Genomic DNA, 16,179 nt, shown 5'->3' with positions numbered 1-16,179 from the left:
AGGCCGCTGGTGTAACTGCTTACTGACTATACACTAACTTTACTGAATGATTGTAGCAGGTTTATGTTGACTAGCTCGTTACTTTAGCTAATATGGGGACAACGATGTAGGCTGTGTGTAGCGGTTATGACATGGTTTGGCTTGGAAAGGTTTCGCCTGGTCACATACAGCTGATGAGTTGTTCATGGAAGTCCACAAACGAAGGGAAAAGGTGAGAGGAGAGTGCATAGAGGAGAGAAGGAATACAACGTGGCTGCTATGAAAGTGAACGGTCTTTATGCGTAATCAGGTGTGTATTCATTCCGCCAATTGTTGAAAAAACGTTTCTTAAACGGAAGCAAACAAAATAGGGATAAAAATGAAATTGTCCAATAGAAATTCTCGTTTGCAACATTTGGACTAATTATTACACCCTAGATAAACTAAATGTAGGCAAGAGTGTGCAAAGCTGCATTGAATGTGTCACTGTCTGTCATCTCAAATTTCTCTCTCGGCCTGTGTGCACCTACGTTGTAAACTTTCATTCATAAGCTAGGTTGTAGCAACCTCATGATGGGTACAGGAAAAATTCAAGTATCATGTAGTAGCCTAAACCTATCGATGTTATATTGAACAGGGTTAATGGAATACGAACGACAGTCATCCAACATGTTGTACTAGAAATAAGGCCATGCTCATGTAAAAAAAAAAAAAAAAAAGGTCTCCCTCGTCATAAACGGCACTGACCGCCATTGTGCAGGAATGTCCACATGCAGGAGCACCCCGAATTGCGGGCTGCCGTTGCACACTGCTGATGATGGCGGTCCAAAGGGTACAATCTATGGGTACCATTCCTAGACATTAAAACCAGTTACAGTGCCTTCAGAAAGTATTCACACCCCTTGACTTTTTTACACGTTGTTGTTAATAAGGTGGGATGATCACTGATCTACACAAACTACTCTGTAATGTCAGAGTGGAAGAAAAATCGTAACATTTGCAAAACATGAATGAAAAATTAAAAACTAATATACACTACATGACCAAAAGTATCCAAGTACAGTCTCGTGGGATAATCAGCTCTCTTTAGAACAAGAATGATATATTCATTCTCTGACTAGAAATATCTGATGGAAATGTGAGAGGGATGGATTTCAATTATAGGACAAATACTAAAGATGAGACTGCTAAGATAAAAGTATCTTATTGGTTGATATTATACATGTGGACATTTTAATCTATTTAGATGAAACCATATCAAGTTAGATTAAGTTGCATGAGGAAAGATACACTGCATGACCAAAAGTATGTGGACACCTGCTTGTCGAACATCTCATTCCAAAATCATGAGCATTAATATGGAGTTGTTCCCCCCTTGCTTCTATAACAGCCTCCAATCTTCTGGGATGGCTTTCCACTAGATGCTGGAACATTGCTGCAGGGACTTGCTTCTAGTTGCCTAGTTAAATAAAGTTAAATACAATAAAATAAAAATACTCAGCCACAAGAGCATTAGTGAGGTCGGGCACAGATGTCTGGCGATTAGGCCTGGCTCGCAGTCGGCGTTCCAATTCATCCCAAAGGGGTCCAAAGGGGTTGAGGTCAGGGCTCTGTGCAGGCCAGTCAATTTCTTCCACACTGATCTCGACAAACCATTTGTGTGTGGACCTCGCTTTGTGTCAAGTTGGTTGTTGATCATTGCAAGACAACCATTTTCAAATCTTGCCATAGATTTTCAAGCCGATTTAAGTCAAAACTGTAACTAGGCCACTCAAGAACACTGAATGTGGTATTGGTAAGCAACTCCAGTGTTAGTTTGGCCTTGTGCTTTAGGTTATTGTCCTGCTGAAGGGTGAATTGGTCTCCCAGTGTCTGGTGGAAAGCAGACTGAACTAGCCTCTATTCCATTTCTTTTATCCTAAAAAAAACAATGTTGTTGATCCATCCTCAGTTTTGTCCTGTCGCAGCCATTCAACGCTTACGGTTTTAAGTTACCATTGGGCTTATGGTGAAATCCCTGAGCGGTTTCCTTCCTCTCAGGCAACTGAGTTAGGAAGGACACCTGTATCATTGTAGTGACTGGGTGTATTAATACACCATCCAAAGTGTAATCAATAACTTCACCATGCTCAAAGGGATATTCAATGTCTGCTTTTCATTTGGTTTTTACCCATCTATCAATAGGTGCCCTTGTATTTATGCTTGCCACAACAAAAGGATTGAATACTTATGTACTCAAGACAGTCCAGTGTTTAATTTTAATTTTTTTGTTAATTTGTAAAAATGTTTACAAACATAATTACACTTTGACAGTATGGGGTATTGTGTGTAGGCCAGTGTGACACTATCTCAATTTAAACCATTTTAAATTCAGTCTGTTACACAACAACATGTGGAAAAAGTCAAAGACTGTGAATACTTTTTGAATGCACTGTATGTCAGTAATGAAACACTGAAAACCCATAAATAAATAAAGCCCCCATAAAATCTATAAAATCCCTTAAATATCACAAAATACATTTAGAGTAGAGTTTAATATATCCTATTGAAAAGAAAATACGTAATTAAGTTAGTTCAGTAATCCATTTTGAAAATCTATACATTTTTAATTGAAAAAGTCTTCTATATAATCTAACAGCTGTGTTTGAGAGATTACATGTATGCTAAACAAAAATATAAAACGCAACACGCAAAAGTGTTGGTCCCATGTTTCATGATCTGAAATTTAAAAAACACAAAAAGCTTATATCTTATCTCAAAAAGCTTATTTGAGCACAAATGTGTTTACATCCCTGTTAGTAAGTATTTTTCCTTTACCTAGACAATCTATCCACCTGACATATCAAGAAGCTGATTAAACAGCATGATCATTACACACCTTGTGCTGGGGACAATATAAAGACCAGGAAATGTCATGCTGACTGCAGGAAAGTCCACCAGAGCTGTGCCAGAGAATGTAATGTTCATTCCTCTTACAATAAGAAGCCTCCAATGCCGTTTTAGAGAATTTGGTAGTACATCCAACCGGCCTCCCAACTGTAAACCATGTGTTACCACACCAGCCCAGGACCTCCACATCCAGTTTCTTCACCTGCGGGATCGTCTGACACTAGCCACCCGGACAGCTGATGAAACTGGGTTTGCACAACCAAAGAATTTCTGCACAAACTGTCAGAAACCGTATCACGGAAGCACTGATTCAGAGGGGTTGGGTTAAATGCGGAAGACATTTTAGTTGAATGCAATCAGTTGTACAACTCGTCGTCCTCACCAGGGTCTTGACCTGATTGCAGTTTGGCGCCGTAACCAACTTCAGTGGGCAAATGCTCACTTTCGATGGCCACTGGCACACTGGGAAAGTGTACTCTTCACAGATGAAGTGCACATTATCAATGGCAATTTGAATGCACAGAGATACCATGATGAGATCCTGAGGCCCATTGTCGTGCCATTCATCCACTGCCATCACCTCGTGTTTCAGAGTTATAATGCATGGCCCATGCCGCAAGGATCTGTGCACAATTCCTGGAAGCTAAAAATGTCCCAGTTCTTCCATGGCCTGCATACTCACCAGACATTTCACCCATTGAGCATGTTTGGGATGCTCTGGATCGACATGTACGATGTTCCCGTTCCTGCCAATATCTAGCAACTTCGCACAGACATTGAAGAGGAGTGGGACAACATTCCACAGGCCACAATCAACAGCCTGATCAACTCTTATGCGAAGGAGATGTGTCGTGCTGCATGAGGCAAATGGTGGTCACACCTGATACTGACTGGTTTTCTGATCCACGCCCCAACCTTTTTTTAAGGTAACTGTGACCAACAGATGCATATCTCTATTCCCAGTCATGTGAAATCCATAGATTAGGGCCTAATTAATTTATTTCAATTGACTGATTTCCTTATATGAACTGTAACTCAGTCATATCTTTGAAATTGTTGCATGTTGTGTTTATATTTTTGTTCCATGTACATATCAAACCCCACTGGAATGTCTAATTCTTTTATAAGAATTAGTTAATTTTCATTTCCTATTCCATAGTTTCTCCATGTCTTAAAATGGTTTACATTCAAATGTCCAGCAAATTTCTCAGTGTTCAGAAGACACCCATTGGCTACAGTTTCTCCATGTGAGAGCCAGGAAGTGGTCAGGTTCAGGGACATTCCAGATTCAGGCACTGTGTTACTGGAACTGCTGCAGCAGATGTAGTAGTCAAGGATGTGTATATCATTCATTGTCAAGAGTTCATGCTTGTGTATGACCACAATGGTGATTGAAAGTTCAATGTTCCTGGGAGGGAAGGCACCGAGATGCATAGGCGATCACTCAGTAGAATTGCACACTTTGCACAGATAGCAAGCTGTGGATGGTAGGAGTTGGCAGTCTCCATTGTCCAACAGTTAGTGGTTTAGCATTAAGGCTTGATCTTCCACAGCTGTAGAAGAGACAACAAGGAGGGTGCATTTAAAAACACTTTTGGAAGTTAATACAAATGTACTAGGAGGAAAACCACTCTGACAGAGGCAAGTCAATTAAGAACAAATTATTATTATTTATTTTTGGGGGAATTTTACCCCAATTTCGTGGTATCCAATTGTTTTAGTAGCTACTATCTTGTCTCATCGCTAAAACTCCCGTACGGGCTCGGGAGAGACGGAGGTTGAAAGTCATGCGTCCTCCGATACACACCCCAACCAAGCCGCACTGCTTCTTAACACAGCGCGCATCCAAACCGGAAGCCAGCCGCACCAATGTGTCGGAGGAAACACCGTGCACCTGGCAACCATGGTTAGCGCGAACCCAGAGTCTCTGGTGGTACAGCTGACGCTGCAGTACAGCGCCATTAACCACTGCGCCACCCAGGAGGCTCCCAACAAATTATTTTTTACAATGACGGCCTACCCCGGCCAAAACCAGACGTTGCTGTGCCAATTGTGCTCCACCACATATCAGTGTTCTGCTACAGCACTGTGGTATTAGAAGTGTCTCCACTCACTCTGATGTTGAAGCCGAGCAGATCGCTGACCACAGCGGAGACTGCAGACAGGATGACCACACGTGTGATGTTGTAGATAAGAGGGTTCACAGTCAGACCCAGCAGTCGGAAGGGGGTGTCAAGCTCCTGTAAAAGGGTTGGTATGAAAAGTTAGAGATGCTTTCACTGCACGTTATGCTGAATAAACTACCACCAGCCCAGAAGACGAGACTAAATCCAAATATTCATAATGTGGCTAAAGTTTAAAGACATGCTTACTTTCATTAATTTTGTTGCAAGCTTCAGAACATTGTTCACTATGTTCAACATTTCTTTCTTGTTGGGCTTCTTTTCCATCTTAAGATACAAGTTGATCTGAAAGAATTGAGAAGATGCATTACTGAAAGTATTAAAGTGGTCTGTCTGCGTGTGCACGTGTGTGTGTGTGTTGTAGTGAGCCTCACCTGTTCCGTCAGCAGCACTGACACGTTGCTGTATTTACAGTTGGTCTCGGAGCCCAAGGTGGCCAGGCGGAGCAGGAAGAGGATGAGAGAGGAACCCCACACCATGAGCTCCCAGTTGGTCTCAGAGTCCAGGAAGGTGTGGTGACTGTTCAGGAGCTGGGAGTTATAGATAGAAAAAAAAGAGTACTCAATCTTTCATCGATTGAGTTTCTACAGGTTGGACCTTAACCAATGCCCATTCATAACAAGGGGAAGGTAAATCACGGTGTTTCCTGGAATCCTGTGTATTTATCAGAGATACAGACACTCTTTCTTATAGATATGTCTGACCTGTGTACACAAGATGAAGGCGATGGAGAGGGCCAGGAGGAAGATGGAGGAGACGATGACATCAACGGAACGCTGGGGCCCACGTCTCTGTGATGAACGGGAAAAAAGGGTAAGACATTAATCACCCCCTACTGGTCAAAGCCATAGACTGAAGTATACCTAAAAAAGTCATAGGAGTAGTGAGAGTAAGTCAGACCTTGAGGAAGGAGCGGAGCGACAGCCACATCTTTATGTTCTGCACATTCTTCAGCCTGAAATGGGGGATTTCCCACTTCTTAGCCTTTCGTGCTGAGGTGATGTGGTTGAAGAGTTTGGCGAAAACAAGCCGCTGTTGATGAAAGAGAACCACGCAAAAACATATGTCAACCACACCATTTCCAGCACGTTTGTTTTGTAGCAGTATGTCTACTACAGTACAGTGGGACTAACATGCTGACCTGTTTGTAGGTCCTCTCTGCCACACACATCATGAAGAAGAAGAGTCCGGTGAGGCAAAGCCTCTCCACGGTGGTGATGAAGAAGAAGGCGTAGATCTGGGTGTTGGGCGGCCCCACCACCATGACAGCCAGCTCTACCAGGGACAGGGAGCTCAGGCGCTTCATGTCCAGCTGTTGTGCCAGGCGGAAGACAAAAGGAAGCAGTGCCAGTGTGGCAGTGAACAACCCCCCCAAGGCTAGGTAACCCATGCCTTGCTCCACCACCTTCACCTACACAGAAGAAATTACCTCTGTTAGGAGGACAGTGGCATGGAGCACAGAGTACACAGCCCTAATAGTGTTTCTATAAATAGAATCAGACAGAACCCCTTTCCAGTCCTAAAGCATTACAGACCCGCATTCCCTCTGTATTGGATGTGTGTTAATTCTACCAAAAAGGCATCAGTGTGTAATGAAGTGGTCATAGGAGGTGTACCCGTGTGAGGATGATCCCACTGATCTCCAGTACTGACATATCTGCTTTCTTGCACTCCCCCTGCTCCCAGATGATGACACTGACCCGGTCTCTGGATGGGTGGCACGCCTGCAGCCACGATAGATGGCCCTGTGGGGAGAGAAAGCTGGTGAGCCGATATATACTTACCCTTTCTGTGATTAAAGTGAGTCCTTGTGGACGGACCCACCTGCAGCAGGGTCTCATCATCACTGCTGAGAGTGGTGAACGGGGGGAGGTTCAGGCCAGGGCCGTATCGCCCGTCCCCCTCACTGTCACTACTGCCAGTGGAGACGGTGTCAGGCCCCTGAAGAAGCTCCTCCCATATTGTGTCATCTGTGTCAGAAGCCGGGCGCTCCAGTTCGGTCCGAAGGCGCTCCACTTCATGAGGTTTCACCTTAGTGTCCATGGCACCTCCACTACTTTCCTCCTGTGCAAATAATAGGTCAAACTAAATGTCCCCCTTTCACTCTGGCTACAATAAACAGAGCAGGACTCACTGCCTCTTTAAGGTTTACCTGAGGTGATGAGGGGTTAGAGAAGGAGTGAAGGCGTCTCTTCCTGAGAACAGAGGCAGGTATAGTTCCAGCTACACCAGTAGGTAGTTTTTCTTTCCCATCCTCCTCACTTGAAAGTTCGTCAGAGGCCCCAAAGCCTGACTTTCTCTGGTTGTTCTGGAACAGAATCACAATCAACAATAGAATCCACAGGATCAACAGCAACACAACCTTGGTAGCCAAAATGTCAATCATAGACAAAGCCCCATCTTAAAAGCCCCGCCCAGCCTTACAACCTGATAGACAAATTTGCTCAGGCAACACAAAAGGTAACAAATACATCTTGAGATTCCCCACACACATGAAAATAGGAACTTTTGGAACTCTGGTAGCCCTGAAAACACTTGAACCTTATACGGGTAAAAATCATAAATCATAATCACATCAATAAATTGGTTATAAACTCCGAACACAGTAATGTCGACAGCAAAATGGATGCAGAGAACGTGAAAAAGAAACTCGAAACGAGCAAATGTTTACTGGTTGCTCAGGAGGGAAAGGGGAAGTCAGATCTGTGGAAGACATTTGACTTATTTATGTAAACTACTGGAGATCAAGAAAAAGGAGGGTATAGAAGCAAGTGTTGCATGAGTATTAGGATTGCCAAAAAGTTTCTGTTAGATTACAATATTTTTTCTGACTATTTGGAACAGTGTAAACAACACTGAATGAATAAGTGTACTAGAGAGTCTGTTCAAAAGAAAAAAAGATATACAAAGCCTTTATTACAGCAGACTAAAAACAGTTGCATGCATTCGTGAATTGCGGTTTATTTTTTTGCATATGCTAATTATTCAAAGCTCCCTTTGTTATTCAATTTTAAAACTAAAATGCTTGATTGCATTTCAAAGCATGAATGTCTCATATTAATTTGTTCATGCCATCACACAGCATGACTGATTGATACAGTAGGCTGTATTGAAATATAGGCCTAAGTAAATTACGGTATTAAGACTGAACCGGACACAGTCTTAGGCCTACAGCTCGATGGCTGAGTATACAAGGCTACTTTACAAAGCCTACTAATGATAACGACATTGGTTATTATTATAAAGATGATCATAATAATAATTGTAATAATAACAATAAGAAGGAAATCAAGAAAAAGGAGGGTATAGGAGCGAGAGATGCGTGGATATTATGTATGACACACAGGTGCTGTTAGATTACAATATTAATTTACTGCCTGTTGGAAGTGTAAACAACACTAAATAAATTATAAGTAATACCAGTCTGTTCTAACTGAAAACAATTGTAAAGCCTTTATTACGGCATAGCAAATATTAAAAACAGCCAAATCTGTGAAATTTCTTTATCCGTCATTTTGCCGTTGTATGAGGCTTGGTGCTCACGGAATCAGTAGGCTATTAAACAAACACTCAAACAGAAGCAAGATCTGCCTTATTTCTGTAGATATACAGTACCAGTCAAAAGTTTGAATACACCTACTCATTCAAGGGTTTTTCTTTATTTTTACTATTTTCTACATTGTAGAATAATAGTGAAGACATCAAAACTATGAAATAACACATCTGGAATCATGTAGTAATCAAAAAGCAGCCACCCTTTGCCTTGATGACAGCTTTGCACACTCATTGCATTCTATCAACCAGCTTCATGAATGTATTTCAATTAACAGGTGTGCCCTGTTAAAAGTTAATCTGTGAAATGTATTTTTCTTCTCAATGCATTTGAGCCAAATCAGTTGTGTTGTGACAAGGTAGAGGTGGTATACAGAAGATAGCCCTACTTGGTAAAAGACCAAGTCCATATTATGGCAAGAACCGCTCAATTAAGCAAAAAATAATAATTACATTAAAACATGGAGGTCAGTCAATATGTACAATTTCAAGAACTTTGAAAGTTTCTTCAAGTGCAGCCGCAAAAACCATCAAGCGCTATGATGAAACTGGCTCTCATGAGGGCCGCCACAGGAAAGTAAGACCCAGATTTACCTCTGCTGCAGAGGATAAGTTCATTAGTTAACTGCACCTCTGACTACAGCCCAAATAAATGCTTCACAGAGTTCAAGTAACAGACACATCTCAACATCAACTGTTCAGAGGAGACTACGTGAATCAGGCCTTCATGGTCAAATTTCTGCAAAGAAACCACTACTAAAGGACACCAATAATAAGAAGAGACCTGCTTGGGCCAAGAAACACGAGCAATGGACATTAGACTGGTGAAAATCTGTCCTTTGGTCTGGTAAATCCAAATGGGAGATTTTTGGTTAAAACAGTCGTGACGTTGTGAAACAGAGTAGGTGTGTAAGGGCTATTTGACCAAGAAGGAGAGTGATGAGGTGCTGCATCAGATGACCTGGCCTCCACAATCACCCAACCTCAACCCAATTGAGATGGTTTGGGATGAGTTGGACCGCAGAGTAAAGGAAAAGCAGCCAACAAGTGCTCAGCATATGTGGGAACTCCTTCAAGACTGTTGGAAAAGCATTCAAGGTGAAGCTGGTTGAGAGAATGCCAAGAGTGTGTAAAGCTTTCATCAAGGCAAACGGTGGCTACTTTGAAGAATCTCTAATGTAAAATGTATTTTGATTTGCTTAACATTGTCGGTTACTATATGATTCCATGTGTGTAAGTTCATAGTTTTGATGTCTTCACTATTATTCTACAATGTTGAAAACAGTAAAAATAAAGAAAAACCCTTGAATGAGTAAGTGTGTCCAAACGTTTGACTGATACTGTCACACCCTGATCCGTTTCACCGGTCTTGTGCTTGTCTCCACTCCCCTCCAGGTGTCGCTCATCTTCCCCATTATCCCCTGTGCATTTATACCTGAGTTTTCTGTTTGTCTGGTCTCATCAAACCTATCAGCATGTTTTTCCATACTCACTTTTCTCTCTAGCCCTTTTCTAGTTTTTCCAGTTTTGACTACTCTGCCTGCCCTGAACCCGCCTGCTGTTCTGTACCAGTCTGACTCTGCCCAGGATTACCAACCTCTGCCTGCCCTTGACCTGTCGTCTGCCTGCCCCCGGTTTTGTTAATAAACATCTGTGATTCGAACGGTCTGCATCTGGGTCTCATCCTGTATATGGATGATGTATAAAGCCTGGCACATTTAACAGTTGATTATAGACCTAATTAAGTTGGGGTTCGCTGGCTCCTCAATTTTCTTAGACAATTAGGTTAAGCCCTATTTCGCACAGGACTAGTATTACTAGAGAACGTTGGTTATGTAATAATTACCCCAGAATGTCTGTTATTCCAGAGGATGATTAGGACGGGATTATTTTTTTCCAAACTGCCCCCTATAATTCTTTATTCTTTTCAAAAACATTGACAGTTATGACAGTGTTTTTTTTCTACACAAAGATATTTCAACAAGTCCAGGTGATAACAGTGTCGCCATAATATTTGAATTGAGGAAGTGTGATAATCATTAGGATATTTTAGCGATCTGCAGTAGACCTCCTAAATGCCCCCCAGCCTTCAGATGTGAGCTGAACAGTGCACTTGCACTGTAGATGTGTTTTAAGGCTATGGATGTAAAAGTGAACTTATCATTCTCAAATTTTTAGGTCAGTTGTATGCTGCTTTGCGATCTATTAACCACAAGGGTTACATTAAATAGGTGCAATATTTTTCACAGGTGCATTTGGCAATATTCAATTCATACGCACAAAACATATGAACAAAAGCATTCACTGTGAAAGTTGATACATGTAGGCCCTTCATTTTTAGCCTATGCACAGTTATTGTTTTCTCAAATCGTGAGCAACACCTGTCAAACTCAAACATTTCTCTCAAAACACAGGGATGCCGATTTGCACGGGACTAGTATTGTCAGAGGACCTTGGAGTTCACCAAAAAACAGTCGCTTATTGTGGCTGGAATTGTTACTTTCCTGTCATGTACAAATTATTGACATGGCAGATTTGGACAGGACTAAAATTAGATTTATTAGTGTGGCTCCATTATTCTTACATAATCATATACAATTTCAGTATCACGTCTTAGAATGATGGATTGTGCCATCCGTGCGACCACCGCAGTGGATTAGTCAACTGAGACAGGCATGAATTCGACAGGTGTTTTGTGCACATTGAAAAAAATACAATTGCAAACGCTCGACTAAAGAAATCTCGGTCGACCAACAGCCTATCGACCAAACAATCGACCAGTCGACTAAATGGGGTCAGCCCTAATACAGTGTCAACGTTTATGATCACTATATTTGATGTTCAGTTACAAGATGACATGGCGTCATACCCTGGGTTGTTCTGAACAGAATGAGCCTGTTGGTCTATTGTGAAGAGATGCACCTGAATGCACTCATTACTCCTTTCTATGGGGACCAAAATTACGATCTATTTCTCTGAAATGCCTTGTGAAAGTCTAACACTGTAAGATCGTATTTTACAACTTAGCTAGTCACATTGGCAATAAAACACGTTTTGAAATGATGCCCAACTGAACCAGACTGCGATTTATAAATGGGCCGTTTTTGTATTGCATGAAACAACAACAGTGATTGTGTGATGGCAGGGATGCAGCGTTGTGCTCCAAACAAAACAACTACAAGTGTGCTTGTTCCTCAATGGCACAGCTAGGAGAGCTCAAAAAAGCACCTTGTAGTTGAAGACTCTTCTTAGAGTCATAAAAGTGCATTTAAATTGAGGAACTTTGGAGAGGTGTGTGACCACTTGGAGACACCAGTTAGTCCTCTCATTCAAACCCTTGTCTTTTCTGTTGTCTTATGTTGCACCTACCACACATTTTGCAGGAATATTTTTTATCATGTTACTGAATGTATCAAGAGTATTTTCAGACTTCGCTATCAACAAATGTGGCGAAAAGTACAGTAAATGTAAAATGCACATAAAATCAACAGTGTCATGTTTGGATTCAGTCTTGTGTCAGGTGAACTGTTGTGTCCTCAACTTTGGTGTAATAATTTCCCCATTATCTCCAAACTATTCCCTTTCTATTGCTCCCATGGTTATGCATTTCATATTTCTTCTGTAAGAAACCATTCAATTTAGCCCCATCCATATAGGCCAATTCCTAGAGTGTAAAGGGTTAACGACTGCTTGACTCACAAACATGAATTATTGCTATATGTTCAGGTAGAGGATCCGGTCATTGTCTGTATGGCCTTACCCTTCTCTCCTCTGATCTGTACAACCTCTGGTTTTCCTCCAGCTGCCAAGGCTGCAGCTCAGTGTCCCCATCGGTCCCCTGTCCTTCTGTTCTCTTCAATCCTCTACCCTTCCTTGGCCTGAATGAATGTTGAGAAATGAGGGAACATGTTATACAGTGTGAGAGCAGTTTGCAAGAGTGTATAAAAGGGTGAGCACAAAGCAGTGTGTGTGTTACATGCTGTAAGAGCCCAACCTCCTCCTTCGTGCAGGGCTGGTGCTGCTCACAGGGCTGTCTGAGGGGCTCCGGTTGGACTCAGTGGACACTATCTGGCAGTGCACTGTCCCCAGCAACAACATCAGACACATGGGCCCAAATAGCTCACTAGCACTGGCTGCAGGAACTTCCATGTACAACACTGATGCTGCCACTGCAGAGAGAAAGCCATTAAGTTAACAGGCCAACCAAAAATGGTAGAAACCTGCTCTTTAGAGAGTTAGTGAATGACAGACTTATTTACTTTAAGTTGATAAATAGTATATCGTATGACTTCTTAACAGTAGACAACAAGCATGATCTGACCCATGCCTAAAGCAATGTTAATGTGAGATGCGAGTTTACCTTGCATCAAGTAGAGCACCAGGATACAGGTGGAGATGGACCTGGAGGTCACCTGGATCCACCATTGGAAAAAGAAGGGGAAGAGGAGCACCCTGACCAGACCCTTACGAGTCAATGCTGTCCATGGACTATCTGGCTTTGCCTTGCTGAATGTGGATCCTGGAATAGAAGAGAGCCAATCAATAGCGTTGCATGTACCATATCCATCCAATAAGCAACATTGTGAAAGATATAAGATATAACACCTTGTAATAAATGGATATTCACCTCTTACTAAGTCAACATCAATGAGGTCTGTCTTGATGTGGCCAGACCTCTTTGGTTTACTGTCAATACCCTGTGGGGGTGACACCTATCTTAGTGACAAATGCTGATCATATAAGAATTGTGTGCATATTAGGCCAAATGTCATGAACTTACATTAAATTCTGCTTGCTCCAGAGATTTCTCCCAGACCTGCTGATCATATGCACCAATCTGTTGACACATGCACACACTTCAGTTTGTATCATCTCATGTAGGGGATTTTAGACCCTCATTACATTGTCAGTAAGTCTAGCATGTCTTAGGGGCCATTTACATTAGTAAAATATGTCTAGTGAGATCTCTCTTCAACATCAGATTTGCAACTTTTCTATTTACACCAGCCTGGGATGTAGTGTGGCCAAAGCCACATTCCTGCGTCATGTGAGTGCAACTATTAGCATATCGTAAATACCATAGTATTTAGACAATCAAAATAAGGCTAGAAATTGAAACTATATGGGAGCTTCTCATCTAAACCATATTGCACATAGTGTTGCACACTTGATTAATGCAATGATTCACACATATGGATATTTTAAAAGCCTTTCATTTTCAATTTGTCTAACAGAGCAAGAAAGCTGTGTACTTGTATTAAGGCAATTACGGTAATTCGGGCAGGGACATGTGGTGTGGGAGAGACTTTTTCTTAAAGGGTAACTCTCAACCCCAATTTCAGCCTTTGCCGACCCGTTCAAATTTAACAAATATTAATTCAGGTGAGATGTTGTGGGCGGGGGGAATATCTCATGAATATTCATTTTCGGGGTGGATAAACATAGTTGTACCTGATCCCACCATGTTCTCACTTAAGCATACTTACCAGAAGTCCACTGGCACTCTGATAATAAAATAACGTGCATCGTGAGAAAATACATCTCTGCACAGTTAACTCACAGTGGTAAGGCGGCGAGTTCCTGACATCTACTGCCACTTGCCGTGTAAGTTTGAATTCCCCATTGAGCTTTATAAACTTGACACTTTGCCAAAGTTTTAAAAAATGGCATTGTTTAGAAAAAGTGCAAGGTTGAATTGAGTTTGTGCACACGCGCACTTCACAGAGGAGGCGTTCCCAAATGGAAATATGCAAATATATGCTACAACGAGCCAACAGGATCTCGCTAGCTCGTGCTTGGCTTTGCCCACCCCCTCTGCCCACTATGCTTCATTTGCGCCTACTGTAAACAACACAGATGAACCATCTTAGGTTAGTTATAAATATCTTTGTCAATATGGCATGCTTCAAATTCAAATATTTCAGGCGCCATTGGGAGTTTTCCATAGGAATACGTGGATGATGTCAGCGCTATCACTATTGGTGCATTCAAGACAACTGGTAACTCAGAATAATACGAGGTCAAATCATGATGTCATGATCTACAGATGGGAAAGTCGGAGCTCTAGAAAGAGGCCCAAGTTCCCGAGTTGGAATTCCGAGTTGGATGACTGTTCAAAAGGATTTTTCCTCAGTCGGAGCAAGTTTTTTTTTGAGTTCCCAGTTGTCTTGAACGCACTCAAGTCAAAAGTCTGAGATTTCCGAGTTACCAGTTCCCAGATGTTTTGAACATGGCATATCATCTACTGGTTTTACATACCTCCGGAGGTTTTATTTAGGCAAGTCAGTTAATTTAAGAACAAATTCTTATTTACAATGACGGCCTACACCGGCCAAACCTGGACGACGCTGGGCCAATTGTGCTCCGCCCTATGGGACTCTCAAATCACAGCCGGTTGTGGTAATGTGGGAGACATCTCTTAAAGAGATTTGAATCTAGATCTGTCTCTTTACACTACACAAGTATCTCTCCTGGACCTAGCTTGTGTTGTCAAAGTAGTGTAGTGTAAAGAGGCCCTTACCTTCTCTTGATACCAAGCTATTCTTGCCATTGTTGTTTTATGACTGTGATGAAGATTGGGTCAGGTCATTTTGCAGGGGCCACAGTGGCAGATAAGATCTGACTGCAACCCAGGCTTGTCAAAACAAAGGAAAGAACATTAGAGATAAAGCAAAAACAAAGCCAGTGTGGAGTACAAAGGGCATTCACACACATCATGTTCACTCAATACCAGAAATCATCACTGATAACTGTAGTTTACTGTTTTTAATTGTGCTGCATGTACATGTGTTATACTCAATACAAAACTAATGTTAGCTGTATAGGCTACAGAAAGTCAACTGACTAAAACTTACCCCAAAGCCAAAGGATAATGTGGTTGAAGATAGGTGCTACAATGGTCCTACTGTATTCGGGTGAAACTCCACTAGAGATCATTCCAAAAACATTAAAAGATCAATCATTCCTCTTAGAACCATCATCCAGGAGCAGTATCAAGTGGGATGGCGCAGTAACGTTGTAGGATTGCAAACTAGCTAGCTCTGCCTCGCCATCATCATCATCATTCAAGCAACCTCAGCTAGGCTATACTTTTCAACTCGAACAAAACACGTTTCAACTTCTACATTTGCCACCATTCAAAATAGGTAAACAGATTCGCGGCACATTTAGCTAATCTAGAAACCAGTACAGTAGTGCTATATTAGCAATAGAAGCTAGCTAGCTACCATTAAGCAAAGTTAGCTCGCCAGCTTTTCTTCAGCCCAGGAGTGGCGCGGAGCTCGACGGGGTAAACTAGCCAGCTAGCAGCATCTCGACTGCGGGAATCGCAAAGATTTATGAGCGATTTCTTTTATTTCAGTTATTTAAACGATTTTCCAAATGCAAACTTCGTTGTCAGTTGCATTTCAAGGCGAATTCATAGGAACGCGCACCGACATGTCTCTTGCGACTCTTTTTTTCCGGGTTAATCCGATTCATTTCAGCCTGCTTGTTGACAATTTTCAGAACTGTCAAATCTGTGCCGCGTGTGGTCTGTGGAAAATCCACATTATAATAAATAACTTGTTACAGCTCG

The 16,179-nt window shown here is 41.9% G+C and overlaps 1 protein-coding gene across 2 annotated transcripts; it reads right to left on the bottom strand.

Moving 5' to 3' along the window:
- Positions 1 to 259: 259 nt before the first annotated feature.
- On the bottom strand, positions 260 to 16,089 carry LOC118400194 (protein PHTF2-like). Of its 2 annotated transcripts, none has more exons than XM_035796782.2 (18): positions 15,830 to 16,089; positions 15,458 to 15,528; positions 15,124 to 15,237; positions 13,384 to 13,440; positions 13,231 to 13,300; positions 12,964 to 13,122; positions 12,598 to 12,772; positions 12,364 to 12,481; positions 7,204 to 7,359; positions 6,876 to 7,115; positions 6,668 to 6,796; positions 6,193 to 6,462; positions 5,952 to 6,083; positions 5,756 to 5,842; positions 5,426 to 5,581; positions 5,241 to 5,336; positions 4,983 to 5,108; positions 260 to 4,421 (listed from the first exon to the last, which is right to left on the bottom strand). In XM_035796782.2, the coding sequence occupies exons 3-18, from the start codon at positions 15,151 to 15,153 to the stop codon at positions 4,401 to 4,403; spliced, it is 2,022 nt and encodes a 673-aa protein (XP_035652675.1). In that variant the 5' UTR covers positions 15,154 to 15,237; positions 15,458 to 15,528; positions 15,830 to 16,089; the 3' UTR covers positions 260 to 4,400. The 2 variants fall into 2 exon arrangements, with proteins under 2 accessions (XP_035652675.1, XP_035652676.1); XM_035796783.2 differs by having other exon boundaries at positions 15,124 to 15,225.
- Between the last annotated feature and the right edge of the window lie 90 nt (positions 16,090 to 16,179).

The sequence above is a fragment of the Oncorhynchus keta genome, chromosome 21, assembly GCF_023373465.1.
Source record: "Oncorhynchus keta strain PuntledgeMale-10-30-2019 chromosome 21, Oket_V2, whole genome shotgun sequence".
Classification (NCBI taxonomy): domain Eukaryota; kingdom Metazoa; phylum Chordata; class Actinopteri; order Salmoniformes; family Salmonidae; genus Oncorhynchus; species Oncorhynchus keta.
This window is presented reverse-complemented; position numbering and strand designations above follow the sequence as displayed.